The sequence below is a fragment of the Monodelphis domestica genome, chromosome 1, assembly GCF_027887165.1.
Source record: "Monodelphis domestica isolate mMonDom1 chromosome 1, mMonDom1.pri, whole genome shotgun sequence".
Lineage (NCBI taxonomy): Eukaryota > Metazoa > Chordata > Mammalia > Didelphimorphia > Didelphidae > Monodelphis > Monodelphis domestica.
Window position 1 is genome coordinate 424,016,206 of NC_077227.1, and position 25,683 is coordinate 424,041,888.

Genomic DNA, 25,683 nt, shown 5'->3' on the forward strand with positions numbered 1-25,683 from the left:
ATGGCATTCTCATCTCTAAAAAATCCACCATTACTGGTTTCTGTCTTGATAATATGGAGCAAAGAGTAAGTAAAGTCAGAAAGAACTATCAGGAACCTAGTATTCAGAAATGTAGGACGTTGGTTATGAGTTTTGAACCTGAGGCTGCCAACAGAAATTGTAAAGTCACAAGGAGCAGCAGATTTCAGAGAAATAATAATAAACTTGAATTGAGACATTTGAAATTTGAGGTATTTGTAGTCACATAATATTTTTACCTATCTTATAAAGTTATATCACTGTGTAACTTTTTGACTTCAACTCCATAATGCTTTCCAAATGAATTTGTTTTATAAATAAATTGTCTTGTTTTAGATTTGGCTTCTAATTCTCTTAACAAGGAGATTAAGGATTTTCTGGCAGAAGTAGTTTCATTCTTGAGCATCTCATTGAGAGGCAGCTATTTTGCCAGTTAAACTTTTTTCAGGAAATGGTAATAATTGAGGCCTATATGTTTATTTGTTTGAATTTTCTTTTCCTTTTTTTTTCATTTTCCAGCAACACAAGCAAATGAGCTACCTTCTCATCTGCATTATTCTAATCTGATATTGATTTTTACCTTTTTTAAATTAGTTAGTAGTCTGATTGAATACAGATAGCTGATCCTAATATTACATCCACATCATTTTCTGGACACTTTCATTTTTTGCTGTGTTATTCAGTATTAAAAGTTCTGCTGGGAAATATTATATGGATGCCCTATGGTACAGTGGAAAGTATTGATTTGAGGCCAGAGAACCTGTATTCAAAATCCACTTCTGCCAGTCCTTGTGTGACCTTGGTAAAGTTAACTTGATATCCACAGGCCTCATTTCCCCCAATTGTAAATTTATGGGGTTGAACTAGATGATGTCTGAGTTCCTTTCAGTTCTGTGTGTGCTTCTCTGATTAAATCTGTAGGCATATCTCATGGAAAAGATTTATGAATCTTTACTATCCTTATCACACCCAAAGTTCACAAATACATGCACCCATTCTGTACCTTTTAATAATCCTATTCATCTACCAGTACCAATCTCAAGTGGCTTCATTTCCCCATCAGAAATGATAGATTCCATGGGGGCAGCTGGGTAGCCCAGTGGATTGAGAGTCAGGCCCAGAGCCGGGAGGTCCTAGGTTCAAATCTGGCCTCAGACACTTCCCAGTTGTGTGACCCTGTGCAAGTCGCTTGACTCCCATTGCCTAGCCCTTACCACTCTTCTGCCTTGGAGCCAATACACAGTATTGACTCCAAGATGGAAGGTAAGGGTTTAAAAAAAGAAAGAAAGAAATGATCAATTCCTCATCAGAGTTTTCTGTATACTTATCATGTTTCTATTTGTATATGTGTACAGGCTCCCCAATGTGCTGTAATTACCTTAAAAAATAGGACATGTAGTTTCCCTCAACTATAAATGGGGTAGTAACAGTAACTATCTCCCAGGGTTATTGTGAGGATCAAATGGGATAATACTTGTAAAGCATTTAGTTAACAGAATACCTGTCACATAGTAGGCACTGTACAAGTGTTGGCTATTGTTATTTTAATTATTATTTAAATATTAATATGATAACATAATATAGTCTGACTGATTCCCATAGTTCTTTAAAATTTATACCACATTGTTCTTACAACTTTAAAACATGTAATATGAATATCATCATCTCTGTTTTATATTATAGATAAGGAAATTAAGGCTGTGAGAATTTAAGCTGACTTACCCATTTTTACACTCTAATAAGTGGTGCAGCCAAAATACATCCAGGTTTCTTTGATGTCAAGCTCTGAGGTATTTCCATTCATTTTCTGTTACAGACTGCATACTCATCAATGCTAAACACAAGTCCTCCATTATACAGTGTAGATCTTTAATAAATTTGTGAATTTGAAATGCTTGTTTACTTATATTAAATCTGTTAATTAATTCACTTAAATCATCTTCTAAACAGAATACTGAGCAAAGTAAGCTTTGTCTAGATTGCTATGTTTTAAGCACACTATGTTAATCACATTCATTTAGTCAGATGAAGGGAGCCAGTTAATGGGGATGAAGAAAGGAATCATATATTGAATAGAAAACTAGACTAGTCGTTTCCATGTCACTGGCTCCCTCTTAGTTGGAATTTTTGGTGTAACCATAAAATTATGAAACTTAAATGAACTTGGGGGCTTCTTTCCTGATTAGACAAATGTCGTTTCCCAAATGAGTTTAATCACAAAGTAAATGGTAGCTTTTCATATTTCAAAAACAAACACTAACAGAAGATAAATAGAATGAGGGAAGCAAATGAAAAATCATAATTGAGACATGTTACATGTATAGCGTCAGCTAAGCCTACAGACATGTTGACATATTCAGAAACTGCTCTTATTTGCTTCCTTCTCTAACAATTTTGCATAGACCCAAATTTAATGGGATAAGAATTCAGAAAAGTATAAACTACCAAAAATTGGCATTTCTGACCTAAAAGTGATAATCATTTATTTTTATCATTACCAATTTCATTTTGTTCATCTTACTCAAAAGCAAAAGTAAAATAGAACAGTTGCCTTCTGAAACTTCCTCTAATTCTCCAACCAGATTGGAGATAGATATGGGTGCATTCATTTCCCTACTTTGTGAGGTCCCTATTTGCTAGAGTAAGACTTTTAGCAAAATGAAGGAAGCTTGAAAGCATTGATATTGTGTATAACATTGCCATTTTCTTCAATATATCTAAGTTCAAGTCTGAGTACTTAGTGGTTCTTTCTTAGTGAATTTGTAGTCCTCATTTTTTCAGAAGAGGTAAAGTGTTTTGTTATACCGCTGCCAAAAAAAATTTGTGTTTTTTTTCTTTTTTGCTGTTGACTCACAAATTATTTTGACCCTCTCTTAACATTTATTAGTTAATACTAAGTGAAAATGAATAAGCAACATTGTGTTGAATTTTTGGCCTCAGAACTCGCGCTGCTTAAATTGTGGTCTTTTGGTTGCCATGCACTGCTAAAATGCTTTTCATTTTTGACATGTTGCTTTTTATTTTCCCTGGGAAAATGCAGTAAGTGAGCAGGAATTTCCTTTCTTCAATACTGCTTCTTTTGGCAGTGTTTTTTGGTCTGATTCTGAAGACAATGTCATGATAAGGACCTTCTCACAATCTCAATGTTGCTCTGCTTTGATATATCTGGAGAAAGGAGAGAATTCCAAAGGCCTTTCTTTGTAGGAATCCTTTCCGAATAGGCTGAAACCATAGCTTCAAAAGCTGCTCTTTAGGCTACAGTTTCCTTCTTGTCAACTCCCTTTCCCCACTCCCGCCCCCCATTCTGTCTGGAAAGCAAGAAACACCTCTCAGCTGGTGCATTAAAATGCACTGAAGGATGCCAGGATATATGCGCCTGCGTTTTCCTCTCCTTCCTCTTACCCTCCTTCCTCTTCCAACCCTCTCCCCCCACCCCCGTTGCCCCTCCCCCTCAGTATTCCCCTTCTTGGTGTCTCAGTTCTGCAGTAAAGGAGACTGAAGCACATTCCAGCTTTGCAGGGCTTGCTGACTGAGGATGTGTTGTGGCTTTTGTTTGGATCGAAACATATGGAAATTGCAGGTAATGCTTTGAAAACTAAGCTAGTCAAGTGCATTCTGTCAGGAATTTTTTGAGTAGGACAAAAAAATGTTTTAGAACTAAAGTAGAAATTGACTAAACTATGTTGTTTCATTCTTATAAATGACGTAAAATATTTTTAAAACCCCAAGTATAATAATTAACTTAATCAGATTCCTTTTCTTCCCCCCCAAAAAGATTAAAGACAAATGGAGGTAGATTTATTTGTATTCTACTTCATTTAGATTTTTTCTATTGTATGTCAGTCTTATGGCTTTGCTGCTGTCTTTTCTGCAGCATTAAAGGTTGATTTTATGGGGTGTTACAAAGGGTTTAAGAGAGTGTATCCTAGATAGTAATATTTGATAAGGGGTTTACTGTGTTTATACCAGCATATTAGTCTTGAAACGTAAAATGCTCTCTCCTTTTCTTCTATCAGCTGCTCAGAGGAGACACATTACAACTCCTGCTGAAGCCTCTAGCCTTCCTCCCTTCTCTTCTGCCCCTTTCCCCTACCCTCACTTGACTTGAAGAAAGTATCTCTGAGGTTGGCCTCATCCCTGGTGCTATGTACACAGTGAAGTTGCCACTATGGCCATTACCAGGACTGGCCACACAACTGCTGTGGGCTTTGGATGCCACAAGGAAGGTATAGAGCAGTCACATTTAAAAGGGAATTGCACTGCAAGAAACGCACAAGGAGGGCAGCACCCGGAGTAAGTGGATCAAGGCTCCTCTGGTGTCAGCCCCCACTCAGCCCATGACAGTGACAGCAGCTATGCCCCCGAGAAGCCGAAGCATGAAGTGAAGACACTGTTGCAGCCCTCAAGATGAACTCCACCTTGGAGGGTAATCAGAGCAGCTACCCCTTTTGCCTTCTGGCAGTTAACTATTTGGAGACTATAAATTTTTGCCTCTTGGAAGTAATGATCATTGTTTTTTTAACTGTGCTGATCATTTCAGGCAATATCATTGTGATTTTTGTTTTTCATTGTGCACCTTTATTAAACCACCATACTACAAGTTATTTTATCCAGACAATGGCATATGCTGACCTCTTGGTTGGAGTGAGCTGCCTGGTCCCTTCCTTATCACTACTCCATTATCCCCTTCCATTGGAGGAATCTTTAACCTGTCAAATCTTTGGCTATGTGGTGTCAGTGCTGAAGAGTGTGTCTATGGCTTCTCTGGCCTGCATCAGTATTGATAGGTACATAGCAATCACCAAACCTTTGACCTATAATACATTAGTCACACCCTGGAGACTCCGAATTTGTATTTTGGTGATTTGCCTCTATTCTGCCCTGGTTTTCCTGCCTTCCTTCTTCCACTGGGGTAAACCTGGATATCATGGAGATGTGTTTCAGTGGTGTGCAGAATACTGGTCCACTGACCCTTATTTCACCTTCTTCATTGTGATGATGCTCTATGCCCCTGCAGCTTTCATTGTGTGCTTTACCTACTTCAACATTTTCCGCATTTGCCAGCAACACACCAAGGAAATTAGTGAAAGGCGGGCACGTTTCAGTAGCCAGAGTGGAGAAGCTGGGGAGGTACAATCCTACCCAGATAAGCGCTATGCCATGGTCCTGTTCCGCATCACCAGTGTCTTCTATATCCTCTGGCTGCCATACATCATTTACTTCTTGCTAGAGAGCTCAGCTGGTTTCAGCAACCGCACCGCATCCTTCTTGACAACCTGGCTTGCCATTAGTAACAGCTTCTGCAACTGTGTCATTTACAGTCTCTCCAATAGCGTTTTCCAAAAGGGGCTGAAGAGGCTCTCTGGGGCTGTGTGTGCCTCCTGCGTAAGGCCAAAAACAGCCAAGGACCCTTATCCTTCTAAAAGCAAAGGACCCTCTAATGGATGCCATGTCTGAAATGGCTTTCAGCATGTCTGTGTTCCTGGGTGTTTTTCTTTCCAAGTATTTTTTAGTCAATTAGGAAATTTGGAACAAAAATAATATCAAGTGAATAAAATCAAAATTAAAAAGAAAAACCATCCGTGTTTGGAAGAAGATTTATCTGAGCAGTTGTTTTAGGGCCATAAGAATTAAAACAAGGAACAAAAAAATTGAATACAATTTCTGAAATGTCAATGAAATTATTTTGGTTCTCAAACAAATTATGCATCTTTCTGCAGCTGGCATGACTGCATCTGTTAGCTTCATCATCAAAGAAGATTCTTCATTTTGTGCAGCTTTATTGTATTTACCACCTATTTGTGTTAGGTGTGTAAATGATGTCTATGGCCAGGGAATGCCTGACTGTGACGGTGAATCCTAATGTTTGCCAGAATATAACTTTACTGCAAGTTTCAACACTGTCAGTTGGGCCAGGGTGGGAGAGTGGCATATTTTATGATTTCTCTTTCCCCTGAATAAGAGCTCTCCACAGGCTGAATAATGTGAACCTTTGAACATTAACTTTAAAAATTTGCAATGAGCCATGCAATAATCATGTAATCAAATCATGAGGTTGATAGAAAACTGAGCTAGCCTCAGTGCTGTGCCCTGCTTCACAACTCTGTAAAGAACCATTGTGCTGGGATGTGATTTAATTTACAGGGTTTGGCGTGTGTGTGTGTGTGTGTGTGTGCATGCATGTGTGTGTGTGCATGTGCACCCACACTGTGAATGTTTTAATTCAGCCAGATTTTTCTGTTACAATAAAATGTATTTTAATAAGCTAAGAAATAATTACCTTTCATGAGATAATAATTGTGCCTGCAGTTTTGCTCGTATTGACAAGTTGAACAAATGTGTTGTTAAAATCTTATCAGAAATCATATTTATTCTGCTCATTTTATCCAGAGATGTTTAAGACCTTATCTACTGACACTTCAGGGGAAAGGACAAAAGACTGAGAGAAAGAAGATATTTTCTAAGATTATAGAGTTAAAATGAACTGAAAGCATTTATTTGAGGCTTTTTTTAAAGGCATGATTAGATGGAATCAGTTGATTCCACTACAACAGCAGCCAGTTCATTTTTGGAAATGCCTCTAGTCTGTTGCTAGTTAAATAATACCATTAATGTCCATTTTGAGAATATGATTTTAAGGAATCTTCATTTCAGGAAAAATGAGGAATTGGAACTAAGCAAGGGCTGTCTTGCTTTTCTACTTGCTTACTGAGGAGAAATCTTTTGAGGGGGTCCTTATTCCTTTAAAAACTGTCCTTTTAACCAGAGTGAATATTAACAGAAACTATTTAATTCTACAGACATACTCTTCTAGAGGATGAAGGTCTGATGGTTTGTTTTTTTAAACATAGTTATTTTATGAATATGGTATTTAATGTATTCATGGTTTCATCATAAAGGGTACTTCCTTCATTTACAGCAACTCCTTTACTTTTTAGTTTTCATGAGTTACCCTAGTTGAAAACATTTAGATTTATTGTGACCAGCCTTCTGTTTATTAGTCCTTTTGCAGTTAGCTGTGCTGGTTTCTTAGGCAGCAGACACAGTCTGTCATCAACCTCATTCTTAGTAGGGCTTCCTAGAGCTTTTGCTCTGCTGATATACTCTTTGAAAACTCAGGACCATCTCCACACTTCATTTCAGCATCAGAAAAGGCTTTTAATAGAGGAATAGACACACATCAGAGGCTAAACATTCCCTAAGAGTTAAGTGCTTTGCAATACTTATTTTATTTTTTCAGGGGAAGTCTTCATAGAAGTAGTCTAATATCTTCCATTTGAGTAGACATAGTATGAATAATAATAACAGCAACTCTATAGTATTTTTCTGTGAAATCACTTTTGAAATGCTTTACTATTGAAGTATTTTCCTCAAAACCATCCTGTGAAAGATCAGTAATATGAATATTATTCCAATTTTACAGATGAGACAACTGAAGCTCAGAAACATAAAGTGGCCTGCCCATAGCCACTTACAATCAGAAAGCCAGTATGTGTCAGATCTAGGACACAAACTTAGTTCTTCTGACTTTAAGTCTTATGATTCTTCTAGTATCATAGTGCCCTCTACCTGTATTATGTTCAATGTCATGAAAAACGAAAACAAGGAGAATACAATAGACATCCGAGTCATTTTATAGCTCTTAAGAAAGGACAGTGGTATACTTTTAAATTATGTAAACAAGCTTTCAAAATTTTATATCAGTACCCTTAGAGCCTCTGGAAGAATAGCATATTTATGTTTATAGGACTTTTTTGTGGCTTTAACTTTACACACACACACACACACACACACACACACACACACACACACACACACACACGTGTTCTAATATACAGTCTGTGCTATGCTATTACACAAAGTTGATTCTTAGATGGAGTATTTATCAAAACCCAAACACTTCCATTCTTTGTTCTCCATGCTAGCTTGCTTGCTATTTATTCTTAATCTGATTTTGAGCTTCTTTGTAATTCAAAACTTGTCCTGAAATCATATGTTGTATTGAAAATAACCATATGACATCATCACTAAGTAGAACCTACCACCACCTTTTCTTACCATCTAAAACAGTGTTATTATATTGTACCATTATCACTCTTCATTATTAAGAGGTAAAAGCCCCAGAGGTTGAACAACCACTATCCTTTGCCCATGTGTCATAAATGCAATTTATTCATATTTGTGTATAATATGTGAAATTTACATTAGTAAATTTTGGAGTCTTGAAATAGCCAATTTTTTGCAAATAGATTTCAGAACAGATGATAGGTTGATTTAATGTTTATAATTCTCAAGACCTGTAACTCTTTTCTGCCAGAAATGATTCTTATGCGAAGATTAAATTCCATTTAATTGAACAAACATTTATTATTAAGCCCTTAATATGTAAAGGACACTGTACTTATAAAACTAAGAGAGACCAAGTTTAGATAATTTGCAAAGTCCCTTCCCTTGCAAAGCTTTCAGTTAAATAAAGGCATATGATATGCCAATAGGTTCAGTAGCCAGAAGGGCCTATAAAGAACACTTGTCCATTCCCCTCTTTTTTATAGATGAGGAAACTAAGGCCTAGACATAAAAAATGGCTTGCCCATGATCATGTTGGTGGGAAATGGCAGGACTTGGACCCCAAGTCTTGAATCTTCTTATTCTAAATCCAATGTTTTGGATTATATATATATATATATATATACATACACACATATACATATATATATACACACACCACACTGGTAAGAATAATGCAAAATAGTTCATAATGAGTAGATGAGTGAAGTTTAAAAACAAACATCTTTATGATGTGTAAGATTGAGAAAGGTCATTATTTTTTTTAAACTCTTACCTTCTGTTTTAGAATGAATACTGTGTATTGGTTCCAAGGCAGAAGAGCAGTAAGGGCTAGGCAATGGGGGTTAAGTAAGATGCCCAGGGTCACACAGCTAAGAAGTGTCTAAGGTCAGGTTTGAACCCAGGACCTCCTGTCTCTAAGAATGGCTCTCAATCCACTGAACCACCATGCTGCCCCACAAAAGGTCATTATTGATGGAAGGAAATAAAAGGCTTTATGAGACCAGTGGGTAACACTTGAGTTGGACTTTAATGGATAGATGGGAATTCAACAAATGGGCTTGAGAAAGGGGAGAATAAAGCCTTTCTGGAATTTGGAATAACATATAAGCAAAGACACAGAGAAAGAATGGCTCTAATCATTTTGAATAGAGCATGAATAATATAGAGAGGAGTAGGATGAAATAAGGATGAACTGTGAAGGCCCTTGAATGTCAGATTAACCAATTTGAGGGTTTGAATAGTTTGAGTAAAGGAGACATAGCACTAGATGGTTAAGGAAAATAATATCTAGCTTTTAATGAGAAGAGTGGATTGTTAAGGGAGACTGTGGATAGGAAAAGCTATTAGGAAGCTACTGCAGTACTCCAGACAGATGGCAAGAGGATCTGTATTAGCAGTGGGAGATGGATAAAAAAGATACTGTGGAGGAATGTGTTTATAAACATTAAGTTCCTAGTAATGTCTGAATAAGCTGCTGTCCTCTTAATGACCAATAAGAAGCTGTTGCTTTTATAAGTTTCTTTCAGTTAATACATTAACAACAGATGTTTCTTATAGTGCCAAATTCGTATTCTGTCAGAGGTATTTTTTATGTAAAACTATCAGTTAGAAAGAGGAAATTGAGCCAAATGAAGAATTTTAAAGAATTTATTTGTTAATGTTTCATGCAGTCAGTGCCACCTATATCCATGGATGTCTAAAATTCCTTCCACTTCTGCAATTACAATATTTATCATATGCCACTTATTCCTTTTCTTTGAGGAAGACAGTCTTCCTTGCTTGTGAGAAGTCTTATCTTTTGGGGTATTCTTTCTTTTCTATTTTTTAAAGTGTCTTTATTTGATGTCAGTTTGGTAATGTGCATCTCAAATACCAAACTGCCTAGTTCTGAATGAATATACTTATATATATTTAGACACAATTACCTTACATTCTGACTGTACACCTCATTTAACTTTTTATAGTATGTTGCTGCTAGATCTCAGAAGAAGCGTTCTCTGTTTTTGGTGATTTGGCAACACTGACATAACAGCAAATTCTTCCATAGCGCATTTGGAAATAAGGTTATTTTGATTTTCATATTTAAAAATTATTTCTAGCAGTTATTTCTAATGGTATTATTAAAGTTCAGCCTTAATTCTTTGATAGCAGTGGCAGATGACAGTGATTAGTAAAGGTCATATGTTCCGCTAAATTGCTTTCCTGAGAAGGGTCATCAACCATATTAAAAAGAATGGACATTTGAGAGCATTTTTAATGAAATTATTGACTATGATTCAAAACCCCATCTGTGAAAAATGTTTCTCTAGGTTTTTTTGCCGAGCATATGTAAAAATAGTTGATTTGAGTAATATTCATTAAATTACTAGCACCAAAGCTTGAATTTTCACATTAGAAATGTGGCTCTGAAATTAGAAGTGTGTTCTCTGGCTTTGAAGTTGAAAAATGAGGACCTCATGTAAGGTTGGAATTAGCAAAGTTAATCCTTGTTAAGAGAATGCTTCCTACCTTTCAGATTAGGCAAAAGATTTTTGGCTTTCTCTTTAGATAATTCTCCCCATTCCTCATTAAAAAAAAAAGGCAATATAGATCGACTAGGGAAGAGAATTTTTAGTTTATGTGACTGTGTTTTCATTCTAAAAATTACAAATTAACTTTGAAATAGAGATGCATTGCTATATCCAAAGATTTAAGAGAACTTGAAGATAACTCTAGTAAGAAACCTTTCTTAATTTAGAATTTTGAAAATCTTTATCTGAATCATTATCATCTAAGGGGATTTTTGCACATTTTATGATTTCAGATAACATAAAGAGAAAAATTAATTATGCTTTTAAAAACAAAAATAATTACTCCCTATATTTAGATCAACTTACTCCAAGATACAAAAAATTTAAATGCTTACTTTACCCAAGGCCATTTGTACAATACAAGGTATATAAAGTAGAGACTACAAAATGACTGCTCTCAAGGAAGGAAAAGGCATATATAATGCATAGGAGTGCAGTAAGTATAGAGGAAAGGTACAGGTTAATTGCTATTTGAAATGTAAGAGGAATAGAATAGTTTGAACTTAAGAATCACAAAAGGCTCCTTTCCTTGTTTGTCCTGGAAGGGGTGGGAAGAACTGAAACAAAATGGAGGTAGCCATAGATTCCAGATGAAAAGTAAAGACAGAGAAATGAAAGAAAAGAGTAGAGTGGAGAGTGGTCTACTGTGGATAAACTTAAGCAGATATAAGGGCCTACTGTTATATAACACTAAATAGGCAAGTTGGAACAAGATTATAACCTTGAATGCCAGAATCTGTAATTTAGATTTTAATTGGTAGGAAGTCACAGAAAATCTCTAAGTAGAAAAGTAAAACTGACATCAGATTTGTAAACACTTCACTTTGCTTTTCTACACAGTTAGATAAGAGGTAGGTCAATATTCCTGCCTTAGCATAGAGTAACTAGAGATAGCATAATATAATGGAAAGAACACTGGATTCAGATTCAGAAGATCCAGGTTCAAATCCCAGTTCTGTCATTACTGCCTACCTAGTGTTGGGCAAGTTAATTTCTCCTAACTTCAGTTTCCTTGTGTATAAAATTATGGGTTTGGAACAATCATCTTTAAAATAATATTGTGACTCTAGGACATGAAAATCTCATTTTCAGAACCCATTGTTAGATTGCTTCCCTTTACCACCCCTATTTAGCAAGCTGAGAAAGGTAGGAAAGGTCAATAAATTTCTTCTTTCATTTGAAAATAACATTTATATTTGCTTCTTTCTGTATGGGCCACATTTTTTCTCCCATCACTCACTTTTCTTCAGGGTAGCTGCAGCTATCATATTGCTAGTGGGGATAGGACACTACTAGAAGCGAGGCAAGCAGAGACCATAGCTAACCAGGACACAACATGGTTAAGAAAATGTGGAGGGGGTGGGGTGGGGGTGGGATAATATGAGAGCTTTCAAATATTCCTTTTTTCTGGACAGTTTCATGCTGAACAACACATGAGTGCTTTATCTTAGAGAAGTGGAGATCTGTATACTCCAAGAATATTACAGTAAAGGTTTGAATCTGCCAGCTGAGAATAACACCTAAGCAACAAGAATTTTTAAGTACACAGAAGGGCACAATTTTCAGATCTTGCTTAGGGGTGCACAAGTGACTTCTCTAGTTCAAGAATGGCATGGATTCTTTAGGGATTGCCCAGTGATACACAAGGAATCTTCTAGGTCATCTTTAGTTTGGTCTTCAATATAAGAGATGATGTAGTATAATAGAAAGTAAAGAATTTTAAATATGTAAATCAATAAACATTTATTAAGCAACTACTATGTGCCAGCCACTACAGTAAATGCTAGGGATATAGAAAAAGATAAAAGACAGTCCCTGAGCTCAAAGAGCTTACAAACTAATGAGGGAGGCATGAAAATATTTACCAAAAAAGTTCCATAAAGGATAAATAGAAGATAATTAGCAGAAGGGAGGCGCTAAAATTAAGAGAAGTTGGGGAAGGCTTCCAGTAAAAGATGGGGATTTTAGTTAATACTTAAAGTAAGCCAGGGAGGTCAGTAGTTGGGTACTGAAGGAGGAGGAGGAGGATTCTTTATTTCATGTTTGGGGATAGCAAGATATCCAGAATTAAGAGACTTTGAACAGCCTGAAAGCTAGTGTTACAGGATCAAAGAGTATGTGGTGGGGAGTAAGGTATAAGAAGTCTAAAAAGGTAGGAGGAAGCTAGGTTATGAAGGGCTTTGAATGTCAACAAAGTATTTTGTAATTGCTCTTAGAGGCAATAAGAAGCCACTTTAGTTTATTGAGCAGGAGTATACTATGGCCAGATTTGCACTTTAGGAAAATCACTTTAGAGGTTGAATGGAAGATCAATTGGGATGGGGAGAAACTTGAGGCAGGCAGACCCACCAGTAGACTATTGTAATAATCCTGGGGCAAAACAATGAGAGCACATACTAGCATGGTGACAGTATCAGAGAAGAGAAGAGTGTGTTTTCAAGATATGTTGCCCTGGCAAAATCAACAGACCTTGGAAGTAGTTTTAGTATGGCTTTTGGTAAGAGAGTGAGGAATCCAAAAAAACTCTTAAGAAGTGAACCTGCGGAATTGGGAAGATGGTGTTGTCCTCAATGTTAATAAGGAAGGTGGAGGATGAGGGGATGTTTAAGAGGAAAATAAGTTTTATTTTGGACATATTAATATTTCTACTGTACATCTAGTGTGAGATGTCTGAAAGACAGTTGGAAATGTAAGATTGGAGGTCAGCAGAAAGAATTCTGGATCACAGTAGGTAGATTTAAGAAATAGCAACATAAAGATGGTAATTAAATTTTTGAGAGCTGATGATATCACCTTGTGAAATAGTATAGAGGGCGAAGAAATTAGGGCCCAGACAGAACCTTGGGGGACACCTATGATTAGAGGGTGTCATCTAAAAGAGGATCTAGTAAAGGAGACAGGAAAAGAACAATCAGATATGTTCGAGGTGAACCAGGAGAGAGTGGTGTCACATAAACCCAGAGAGAAGAGAGTATCAGGAAGTGACCAACAGTGTCAAAGATTGCAGAGAGAGAGGTTAAGGAGAATGAGGACTGAAAAAAGGTTGTTGAATTGACTACTAAGATCATTTGTAACTTTGGAGAGAGCAGGTTCAGTGGAATTAATAAGGCCAGAAGCCAGATTATAAGGGTATAATAAGAGAATGAGAGGAGAGAGTGGAGGCACCTATTTTGATGGTCTTTTTGAGGAGTTTAGCTACAAAGGGCAGAAGATATATAGTTAACAATATATAATAATATATAATATAATAATAATAATAGATAACCGGATGGAGGGATCAAGCAAACCTTTTTTTCAGGACTAAGGAGATATGGGTATGTTTATAGTCAGTGGAAAATGAGCCAGTAGTAATAGAGAAATTGAAAATGCATAAAAGAATGGAAATGACAGAAGGGGCAAATTGTTGGAGAAGATGGGATGGAATGAGATTGCTTAAAGAAATAAAGGACTTGGTCTTGGCAAAGAATAAGGCTATTTCATTATGAGGGAGAACATTGAAGGAAATAATGGCAGAAGGCATTTGAGTCATCAGGAAGAGGGAGTTCACAGGGAATGGCCTCAACTTTTTTCTCTAAAATTCAAGAGGCAAGGTTCTCAGCTGAAAGAGTTGGGGGAAGGGAGCTATGGAAGTTTGAGGAGTGAAATGGTTCTAAAAAGCTGCTATGGAGAGTGGGATAGTAAGTTGAAGAGGAAGGTGTGGTAGGATTGTCTAATAGCAGTGAGGCCCTGATTGAAACTGGGTTTGAATCTCTGCTCGTATACTTACTGTTTGTGTAATCTTGGACAAAGTTAGGACATCCTTCTCTGAACCTCACTCTCCTCTTCTGTAAAATGAAAGGTTGCTTAATGTCCCTTCTGACACTACTCTGTGGTCCTAAATAGAAATGCTTGGATGAGAAGACAAAGAGGGTAGGAGAGGGAGGGAAGCATGATCATATCTGAATGACATTATTGCTAACAAGTCCATCATCACAATTTATGAGCATTAAACAAAGATGTCATGCTGCTATTGCTTCCTTAATGGGAAGGGAAAAAATTGCCTTTTCTTAGCTCCATTACCAGGCTATTAAGGCTGTCCACAGGCTCAGAAAGAAGCTAAGGGAACACAGGTATGAAAATCCTCAAAAAAAGAGATCTTTTTAGACCTTTTGATTTGTATTTTAATCATGAGCCTGCTGCCTCATTGTTGTCTCCAAGCCTTCCAGAAACAATGATAAGAAAATTCTATACAATAGCTTTACATTTTTTGCAAAGCATTTTTTAAAATAAATTCCTTGAGAGAAAGATATTAGCAATCAGTCCCTCAATTCCAGTTTGACAGGGTTGCAGATAGTAGGAAGAGAAATGCTGTCCAATGAGACTTGAGTAGAAGTTTTTGTAGGGCTCTAAAGAGAGGAGTTTATGTTTGATTCTAACTACCTAAGACAAACTAGAGTTTGTTATGTAGGGATGGGGGTGGGGAAGGGGCATTGAATGGCTTCTAAGATCTCTTCCAGCTCTAAATCTATAATACTATGATCCTATGAAACTGAGGCAGGCCCCTGGCTCCCAAAGTTAATGACTTGGCTACTTCTCTGCAAAGAAAATTAGGTAAGAAGATACTGGGTAGAAGTTATGCAAGAGTGGACACAAACACACACAGAGAGCAATGAGAAATAATTGTGTGAAATATAAGCAGATGAAATAGGTAATGTTAAGGGAAGGTTTGAGAATCAGTTAACAAATACAAGATGGAAAAGCCTCAACTACCATATGGAAATCTGGACTTAACTTTGTATATGAAGTTTTTCAGCAAAGAATATGAATTAGTGTGTTGTTCTGGTGATGGTAGCCAGAATGGATCAGAACAGGCAAAAAAATGGAAGTAGTCAAGTTGGGAAGTTTTTGCTACATTCTAAACCTGGAATATTTGGGTACAGAACTAGGGTCTTGGGAATAAACATAAAAAGAAATAGCATAGTATAATAGAAAAAAGTAAAGAGGTAATGGTTCTGTAGCCTCCTCTGATACTAGCTTGCTGTTGTGGCCTTTAACACTCCTATTTTCTCTGAGTTGCAGCTACCTGTTTTGTTTTTGTTTTTTTAATGGTAGAGATAAGAATTAGTCTAGAAAATTCACAAAATCCTTTCCATTTTCATATTCTAATTTATAGCATTTTGCATTGTAAGGTCTATTCTACCACTTCAGTTTTTTTTCAAGCACAGAAAATTTCAAAGATTTGGCAGTAATTAGTAACTGAAGATACTGAGAGGCTCTTTTCAGCCTAAAGGACCAGAACAGTGGTGGTATCATTAACAGAAATTAATAGTAGAATCTTAGGGAGAGAAATTCAGTTTTAGAGACATCGAATTTGGATCCTATTTGTACTAAGAATCACTGAACTCGGGGATGAAGAATGAACCTTAATTGCTTTCTTGCCTACAACTGAATCACATTACCAGCTGATCCCATAGCATGAAAAACATAAACCGGAAAAAAAAAGAATAAACGAGTTAGCCTTAATTAAATGAAGAATAAAAGGTAGATATATATGAGGAAAGTGATAGAATTAGGTTTAATTTTAGAATAGAGTTGGCATTTAAAATAATTCATTCCTTAGTTCAAATCATAGTTGATTAACTGTTAGTGACTGAGTAAAAACTTTCCACTAGTCTTATTTTCCCACACTCCAGACTTGAGACGGGGGAGGATAAAGATTTTATGCCATGCTGCTCTCTACAGAAATAAAAATGAAAATGCCAAGCTGCCCTTCTCCCACTCGATTTTATATTAAAATCAAAGAAATTCAGAATTGGTAGGGACTTGAGAGACAATCTAGTCTATTGGAACAGAACACTCTTAACATATAACTTCTACATGAAGACCTCTAGTAATTGGAAACTTAATTTATCCAAAAGTAGCTATTATCACTTAAAGATGAGTGTAAATATTGGGATTTCCCCCCTTAATATTGAACCAAAAATTATCGTCTTTCCATTCCTCCCATATTCCTAGTTCTCCCCCTCTGGACAGAAGAACAAAGATGAACAAATATAATCCTCACAGTGTGATATGGAAATCACTTTAAAAGACTGATATATATTAATTTAAGGTCGCCAAGGAATTCAGCTATGTAATTCCTAAATGAAAACTCAAGTCAGCTGTCAACCTTTTTATGGTGGTGTAATTACAAACAGGAGGAAGAAAAGTATTAGAGGGAGATGGAGAGAGAGGGAAAAGGGAGAGAAGGAAATAGGGCTTAAATACCCACTCTGCTTAGGCTGAGCCAAAGGCCCAAGGCCCTGCATAGCCGAGGCAAAGAAAGAAATCAGTCCCTATCACTCATGTGACCAAAATGGAGAAACAGTCTGCAGGCTCCTCCACTCCAAGCACCAGGCTCTAACCACCTCTCTTCCTCCTTACAGGAAGTCCTGAGAACCCCTGAGCTGTCCTCTCCCTCACTTCCTCTCTCTCACATGTGCCAGTGGTGGCTCTAGCTTGACCTAGGACCGCCCAGAGGTCTATCCTTTTTGCAAATGTCTGTTGAAGGCCATGTTCTCAAATAATTAAATCTTGAGTTTTGCTACAGCCCTTCCTAATCTTGTTACCCTGAGTAGGGTGGAAATTGTAGTTTCCTTAAGACCTGATTCTGTTATTCCAAGTATCTCTATTGTTATTGATCAGAAAATAGCTAAATCCTATCTTCTAAAGAATGGTCTGAATAGGGTTGAGTAGTTTTGAAATTCACAACAGTTAGGATAGTATAGATGTGAACAAAACATTAAAAAGAAAAATTAGCCAAAATAGTCAAAAGAAAGACACTTCACATTCACTTCTTCTGGACTTTTCAATTATGATGCCCACTTAAAAATTCTCAGGGCATTCCTGTCACAAAACATAGCATTAAAAATAAAAATGTAAATTGACAAACTTTGTTAATACAAAGGGCATTGTATATCCCAATTCCTTCCAAAGTATTCAGAATTCAACCAGAAAGATTAAATTTTGGCTACGGTAACAGTTTGATTTTCAGATCATCACATTAAAGCAGTTGTTATTAGTGTGAATTGATCTTACAATTCTGGAAAGCAGTTTAGAATTATGCAAAGAAAATGACTTCATACAGAGTATATCTCAGAAAGGCAAAAAAAAAAAGAAATTTAAAGAACCATATACATCACAATTTTAATAGCAGCCGTCTTTTTTGGAACAACTGAAATAAGTTGTGTAATGTGAATGTGACAATGCAGGATACAGCAAGAAGAACTACTCTCTGATTCTGGAAATCCAAAATCCCACTTTTAATGCATGTGGTTGTGGGACTCTGGACAAGTCACTTAACCTCTAGGAAACTGACTGAGATGCTTACATTTCAGAGAAAGTGCCAGCTAGCACTAAGAGAGTTCTCTGTACCAAACAATCACAGATTCGGTTTCTATTCCCACATAAATGGAACATGACTATGCTGGGGGAAAAAATGTGCATGTGATTCCTAGATGTTAGTACTAAGTGGAGCAAGGTTAAAATAGCTACCAAACTACTCAAGGGAAGTTCGGTTTTCAAATAAAATAGCTTTTAAACAGCTTTGCAAAGTAAAAACTATATGTAAAATATTATAGAATCTTAAAATTGAAGGGTTTTTTATAGTCCACAACCCACTACCTTATTCATTACCACCCCATGCTATATTCCATCCCCAGCAAGGGTATATGTTTATATAAATGTAGCTTTAAAATAGTGGAGAAATAAGTTTCACAAGTACAAGAAGAAATGCATGACTAAGTAGCAGATCACTTGAAATGTGACAGAGTGGCCAGAAATCCAGGGCAATCCGAAACTACTCTAAAAGAAGCATAATATCTAGGACTGAGATGGTGAGTGCCCTGGTCATATGTCATGTTATCGTCAGTTTTAGACACCATATTTTAGGAGAGACATTGACAAGCTGGAGAGCATCTAAAGGAACAGTGGCCAGGATGGTGACAAGAGTTAAGATGTTGACATAGAAGAATCAGTTGGAAAGAAACGGGGATTATTATTAGCCTGGAAAAGACTTTGGAAAATGGTGGGGAGACTGGTCATGGGCATGTGGAAAAGAGATTAGATTTTTCTGTTTGGCTCCAGAGCATAGAACTAGAAGAAATAGTTGCAAGTTATACAGTTCCATATAAAGAAAAACTTCCTGCCAATTAGAGTTGTGCAAAAGTAGAATGAGCTGTCTCAGAATTAACAAAGGTTTCTGCACACCACTCCACCCTCTACTAGAGGTCTTAAAGTCAAGATTAAATAACAACTTATTAGGGATGTTGTAGGAGAAATTCTTTGTCTCTGAATTTCAACTCTGAGAAAACTTTGTGGAAAACTTTTAAAACAGTCTTAGATTTATTTGTGATATTTCCTCCAGGAAAGCCCTCATTGCTTGGGATGTTAAAATCTCATCAAGAAGAATATTTGTGATCTACAGTTTTCATTACTACAAACAGATTAAGGGATTAAATAAGGCTTTCTTGCCCTCTTTTTATTTCTTTTCTCATGAGGTGGATGTGCAAGACTAGATTCCTGCTTAGGTCACTTTAATAACAACAGTTCTTGCCTTATACTAGTCATTCTAGTAAATAAGCCAGATTTATACAGTTATCTACAAAATTCTGTTCAGCTCAATCAGCTTTTTTATTAACTGCTTATGTGTAAGGCAAATGAGTAAAAGAGAAGAAACTAAAAGTTGGAGACTTGTAGTGTTTTAGGCAGAAGGTAATAAAGTCCCAGACTTGGGTCATTTATGGTATATGAAAAGACAGAAAGTGGCAGAGGAAATGTTATGCAGCCATGATTGGCATCTGATTGGTTTGGGGATGGGAGTAAATGAAGAGTTGAATATGATTTTGATGTTTCAGACTTTGACAACTAAAAAGATGATAATACCTTTGGCATAAATAAGAAAGTTTAGGACAAATGATAGAAGTTCAGTTTTGGATTTACCGATTTTGAAATGCCTTTGGAATATCCAGGGGGAGAGGTAGATGGTTGGTTATATGAGACTAGAACTCAGGGGGGAAATCGAGACTAAATGTATAGATATAGAAATTATCTGCACAGAGATCATTGAACCTATGGAATGGAATGAAATCAATAAGAAAAGGTATAGAGAAAGAAGGGAAGACCCCAGACAGCCTTATGGGCTACCTACCAGAAAGCAAGGCATAGATAATCCAGCAAAGGTAATTGATATCAGAACAGCCATACATAGAAGATAACTAGGGTAGAGCAAGGAAAGAGTAGAAGGGAGGGAGTAATCAATAGTTTCAGAAGTTGACTAGAATTTGTATCAATGGTAAGTTCCTTCTTTTTACTAGTTTATGTGAAAAAGATCTGAGTGGACTACATACTCAATATGAGTCAATAAATTGACATAGCATTCAGAAAATTTATTATGATCTTAAATCACCAGAAGCATAGGGTCTCAAATTAATAAGATGATTGCTTCTCTGTCCTCTAGTCTGGACAGATTACATCTGGAATATTGTATTTACTTTTCATTGCCCACTTTTAAGAAAGGCCATTGGCAAATAAATATAAGAAATATGCAGTAGTAAAATGACTCAATATCAAGAAATACTAAGAGCTGATAAAAATTAGAAGGAAAGCCTTTGGAGGTGGGGACTTGACGGGGATGTCCCATCAGTGGAAGTCTTCAAGCTAAAACAAGATGCCAGCTAAGGTGGTATAGAAGGTATTCTGCTCAGATACAGGTCAAACTAAATGATCTCTAAGGTAACTTCCAACAGAGTTTATATAGTTAGGTCTTTGAGCTTCTTTCCCTCTTGAATGAGATTTGTTTTTGTATTCAATTCTGTGTGTGTCTGTGTGTATATTCCCACCTTTGTCCAGTTCAGATGACAGTAAAGTTAGCTGCTCCCCCACATCCCCTCCTCCTTGTTTGTAGAGATATCTATTTGTATACCCAAATTATGTTAAATTATTTCCCCATACTTTCCTTTTCCTTCCCCAAGCCCCCTAATGTATTACTCTTCTTCTGTCTTTCCATTCTTCTTTTAAGGTCATCTTTTATATCATTAGTTATTCTGAGTAGTGCTCCATAGACTTTACCAGACTGCCAGAAAGGGCCAGGTCACAAAAACGATTAACCCCTTATAAAGGATGATGAGTTTGTCTGTATTATAAATATTAATGAGTTGGCCTAACTTTTTAGTCTTAAGTAAATTTTTCTTGATAAATCTGCTACAAGAGTTATGAGTTATATAATTTCTACATGTATTCAAGGACATTTTACCTATAACTCCACTTAGTGTTCTCATTATTAAAGAAGAGATACTTGATTTCTTCAGCCCAGGGACTTCTTCAACCAATACAGATCTCACTTCTTCCATATTCAAGTAGGCAGTTCTTGATGAATTGCTGTGAGATACAAGAAATAAAACATCTGATAATGAACCTCTTGACCCCCTCTAGGAGTCAAGGATGATCTTTGGATGAGAGGCAATATAGTTAATACCCTTCTGTCATCATAGTCATTTCAACTTGGCATAGTTGAGAACACAAGGTCACCTTTATACCACAAAAAGGTATTGAACGTAGATATCAGTTGAGAAACTTCATTTTGTAACCTAAACAGAAGAGCTAAGGCATTTAATGCCCATAGAAGTAATTCATTAATATCCCTACTACTCTAAAATATTGTAGGGAACATAGTTTATGTTCCTGTTCCTCTTCACTTGGTTCTTAAATTTCATTCTTATGAGAATGCCACTTTGGCCACTTCTACCTCAGGGAGCTTCTCTTACAGAAACACTTCCTGACCCCTGGGTGGGCCTCCTGGAACAGATTTCTTCAGAAAAGAGGAATCAGAAGTGGCAAAGACAGGAAAAAGTTGACAGTGAAGTTAGTATTTATGCCTTATCTATACATGATGTGGGACAGTTTTGCCAAACACTGAATAATTTTCCTGTGGGAAACTTGAGCCCTAAAAGGAAATGAACATAGCTAACTAGAGGTCTGCATATCACAAGGGGCTTGTGTCTAATTTTAGCCTAGCCCTATAATGCCATATTTGGATAGAAATTATTATAGATATCAGGGCACACTTTTTTTTCAATAAATGACTGTCATTTCTGAAGATATCAATCTAAATTGTTAACATGTGCTTTATTTTCTCAGTTCAGCATATGTAATACTGCTTGTGTAAATAGAAATCCTTAACATAGTTTTAAAAACACTCATAAGGCTAAGAAGTAATAGGCATATTTCAGGAACATGCAGTGCATATTTATGGTTGTTGAGGTTCTTTTTGGATTGAAAATAAAATGCCAGGCTCCAGTTTTGGTACATAGCTTGGGGGGTCCTTTATAGCTTTTTGCTGTTTCTGGTCAGTTTGGTATTTTTTGGGTGGAGAGAAAACAAAAAATCTTGGTGGTTTTGTTTTTTCATTGAAAAGAACACAATGCTCCAGAAATCCATTTGTAATTTTATAACACAGAAAGAAATAATGTTGAAATATTAGTCACTGAAGAATAGTCATATCAAGTAGAATATGAAACAATGTGGCATAGTGGAAGGAGCACTAGATGTTAGTCAGAAAACCTGGGTTTTGATATTTGCTACTTACCTGCCATATGAACATACAGAAGTAACTTAACCTCCCTGCCAAATGGTGGTGTTTATGAAGGAAAAACTTCACAAATATGAAGGACTAGAAAGGAGTAAGCTTTTTTGGTTTGATTTCACAATGTTGTTTGCCTGATTTCCTTTTCTTGCTTTGATTCCTATTGGGCTAAAATGGAGTATATAATACTTTCTCACAATGGGTTTTTTCATTTTTGCCTTTTTTTTCTCTGGCAACTAGTGTGGCACCTGACACATAGTATGTACTTAATCAATTTTTGTTGATTTGGTAGAGTATCTTAGGTCTAGGGATGAAACAAACCTTCTTTTACAGATGAGGAAACCGAGCCTGGGGGGGGGAAATTAAGTAAATTGCTTTAAGTCCCCAAGATAACAAGAAACAAAGACAAGATTCAGGTTCAGGGTGTGTCTCAAAATTTTGCTCTGTTTCCACTATACCATGCTGTTCTCTAAGCAATGATGGTAATAGCTACCATTAAAAAAAATATGATATTGATGCCTTTTGTCTTTATATCATCTTCTGTCAAAGAGGAACATTTTTTCTTCCCCTCATGATTGAATCCTTCCTTGTAATAACATCTATATCTATATCTATATCTATCTATATATATATATATATATATGTATGTATGTATACGCATATACATCCATTCATCTACAACAATGATCACTTTCCAGTTCTTCCTTTGTAGTCTCCTGTTCTCTCCTGAGGGCAGGGAAGGCAGCATGTTTCATCATCCCTTCTCTAAGAAGACCATCACTGGTTTTTTCATTTATGCAGCATTCTGATTCCTCTTTTTTGATGGATTCATCTATCTTGTCACTGCATACATTTTTATTTTGTTTCCGCTTGTACTTTGCTTCTGTTCATACATCTCTCTCTCAATTCCTCATGTTCTTTATCTATTAATAGGTTTGACCCATTACTTTCATTGTATTTTGGGCTATTTGCCAGTTGATGGTCACCTATTTTGTTTCAGGCCCTTTAACTAATCTCCCTTGCTTATGCACTCTCAGGTTAACAAAGTGCTAATCTCACAGGACAGGTTTCTTGAGGCAAGCACTGTAGGTGAGGAAACTGAGTCTTAAAGAAGAAGTAACTTGGTCATGTTTCCCTGGCTAGTGAATATCCAAAGTAGCCCTGCAGCCCATTGCTCTCTACTATACAATTTTGTCTGTAGTCAGTATCTGCATTGAACATGATCTAAATGGTTACCACTATATAAAAAGTGATGCCTTGTAACAGAATTAAAAACGGAATATTAGAATATATGAAGGAAAATCCTCCTTAAGCCTCCCTGTCCCCAGAGGTTAGAATGCTGGACTTGCAGGCTCTGACCAGAACTGGCGAGGTGACAGCCTCATACCTTACTTGCATAACTTACAGAGCTTGGACCAGGGAAGTAGAGTTCTAACTTTGTCCTGAATTAGACCACTTTGGAGGGGCTAAAACCTATCAGGTCCGAACCAATCCTGTAGTCTTGGAATAACACAGTACTCAATACAGCAATTTCAAGATTAGTCTAGACATTCCCTCCAAAGAGCACAGATCCAGGTCCTAACATAAAGTCCAAAGTAAGGAAATGGGCTAGGAGAATAAGCAAACAGAAAAAGAATCTCACCATAAAAAGCTTTCATGGTGATAGAGATGCTCAAGACACAAACTCTGAAGAGAATAACCCAAAACATTTCCAAGCAAAGCCTCAGGGGAAAAAAAAAAGCATGGGCACAAATTCTATTGGAATTCCCAGAAGAGCTAAAGCAAGAATTTTTTTAATAGTTTAAAATTTTTTTACAAATATGAGAGTACTGGAATAAAAAGTTTGAAAAAGAAATGAAAACTATTGAATAAAAGAATTGGAGAGGGAATTATCAATTCAGCACAAGAAGCACATAACTTTGTCCAATAAACTCCCTGAAAATTAATATGGACCAAAGAGAATCTAATGACCCCAGGTGACAATAATAAATATTAAAACCAAATCAGAAGACTTTCAAAAAAATAACTTGCAACAAAAACAACTGACCTGAAAATTAGACAGGAGAGATATTCTGGAGAACAATTTGGAACTATGTCCAAAGAACTATAAAACTGTTCATACATGCCCTTAAGACCCAACAGTGCTTTACTAGTTCTGTATCCCAAAGACATCAAAGAAAGGGGGAAAGGACCTTTTGGTACAAAAATATTTATAGTAGCTCTTTTTGTCGTGGCAAAGAATTGGAAATTATGAGGATGTTCCACAATTAGGGAATGACTGAACAAGTATGATGATGATGGGATACTATTGTGTTATATGAAATGACAAGCAGGATGGTTTCAGAAAAACCTTAGAAGACTAGGAGAACATTGTATACAGGAACAGCAATATTGGAACAATAGTCAACTGTGAAAGATTTAACTGCTCTTACCAAGACAGTAATCCAAGATAATTCCAAATGACCCATGATGAAAAATGCTCTCTACCTTACTGATGAACTCTGAATACAGACTTTTTTTTTAACTTTATTTTTCCTGGGATTTTTTTGTGAATTAAAGAATTACTGGACTACACAAAAGCAATGATCAAGAAAAGGCACCTCAACCTCCTATTTCAAGAAATCACAAAACTACCCGAATCTCTTATAACCAGAAGGAAAATTAGAAAAAGGAATAATCCATCAGTCACCTCTTGAAAGAAAACCCCAAATGAAAACTCCCAGAAACATTATAACTAAAATTCATAGCTTCCAGGTCAAAGAAAAAATGCTACAAACAACTAGGAAGACTTTTAAGTACTTAGGAGCCATAGTCAGGATTACCTGTGATTTGCCAGCCACCACAGTAAAAGAGTAGAGAGCTTGGAATGCAATGTTCCAGAAGGCCAAAAAAAAAAAATCTAACAGTGAAGAATCTTGTCTTATAGGAAATGGGGTAGGGGTGGGGGGTTTGGACATGGTCAATTTGGAGATTCTTTTGCTTGGCTATATATGTTTCTAACAGGAGTTTTGTTTTATTCTTAATGGGGGGGGCAAATTTTTGTTGATTGAAAAAAATAAAATTTAGTTTAAAAAATAAGAAGTCAGTGGTGCCAGTGAGCATCCAACACTCACTGAGCCTTTACCAGGACCTGTGTGGATTTAGAGAACTTTGACTTTGTTGATATAACAGTAACAGAGGAATGGAAGACTTGGTGAAAGAAGATAACCGAGGGTAGAGCAAAAGAGTTTTTCCTCACTATATAATGGCTGTATGGAATTTTATCATGGAATGACATATACCATTCAAATCAAAGACCCAGATATTCTCAGGAAATCCTACATATGGAATGCACAAAGCCATATTTTACTTGTTGGAGGGATTCTTGTTTAGGTTTTTTTCCAAGTCTGAGATTCTGTGATTCTGACACAAAGGTTTAAGAACTCA

The 25,683-nt window shown here is 36.4% G+C and overlaps 2 protein-coding genes across 9 annotated transcripts in view; both read left to right on the plus strand.

Moving 5' to 3' along the window:
• RABGAP1 (RAB GTPase activating protein 1) overlaps nucleotides 1–25,683 on the plus strand; it is a 226,560-nt gene that overhangs the window by 126,287 nt on the left and 74,590 nt on the right. The gene's annotated exons all lie outside the window — the stretch shown is intronic.
• The window catches only part of GPR21 (G protein-coupled receptor 21), a 29,196-nt gene continuing 3,513 nt past the window's right edge, over nucleotides 1–25,683 (plus strand). Inside the window, exons 1-2 of one of the 2 annotated variants that reach the window (XM_007474619.3) lie at nucleotides 1–3,598; nucleotides 4,035–25,683. The exon at nucleotides 4,035–25,683 is cut by the window's right edge and continues 3,513 nt beyond it. In XM_007474619.3, the coding sequence (XP_007474681.1) occupies nucleotides 4,426–5,475 (1,050 nt within the window). In that variant the 5' untranslated portion in view covers nucleotides 1–3,598; nucleotides 4,035–4,425 and the 3' untranslated portion in view covers nucleotides 5,476–25,683. The other variant, XM_056812114.1, reaches the window with a different exon arrangement.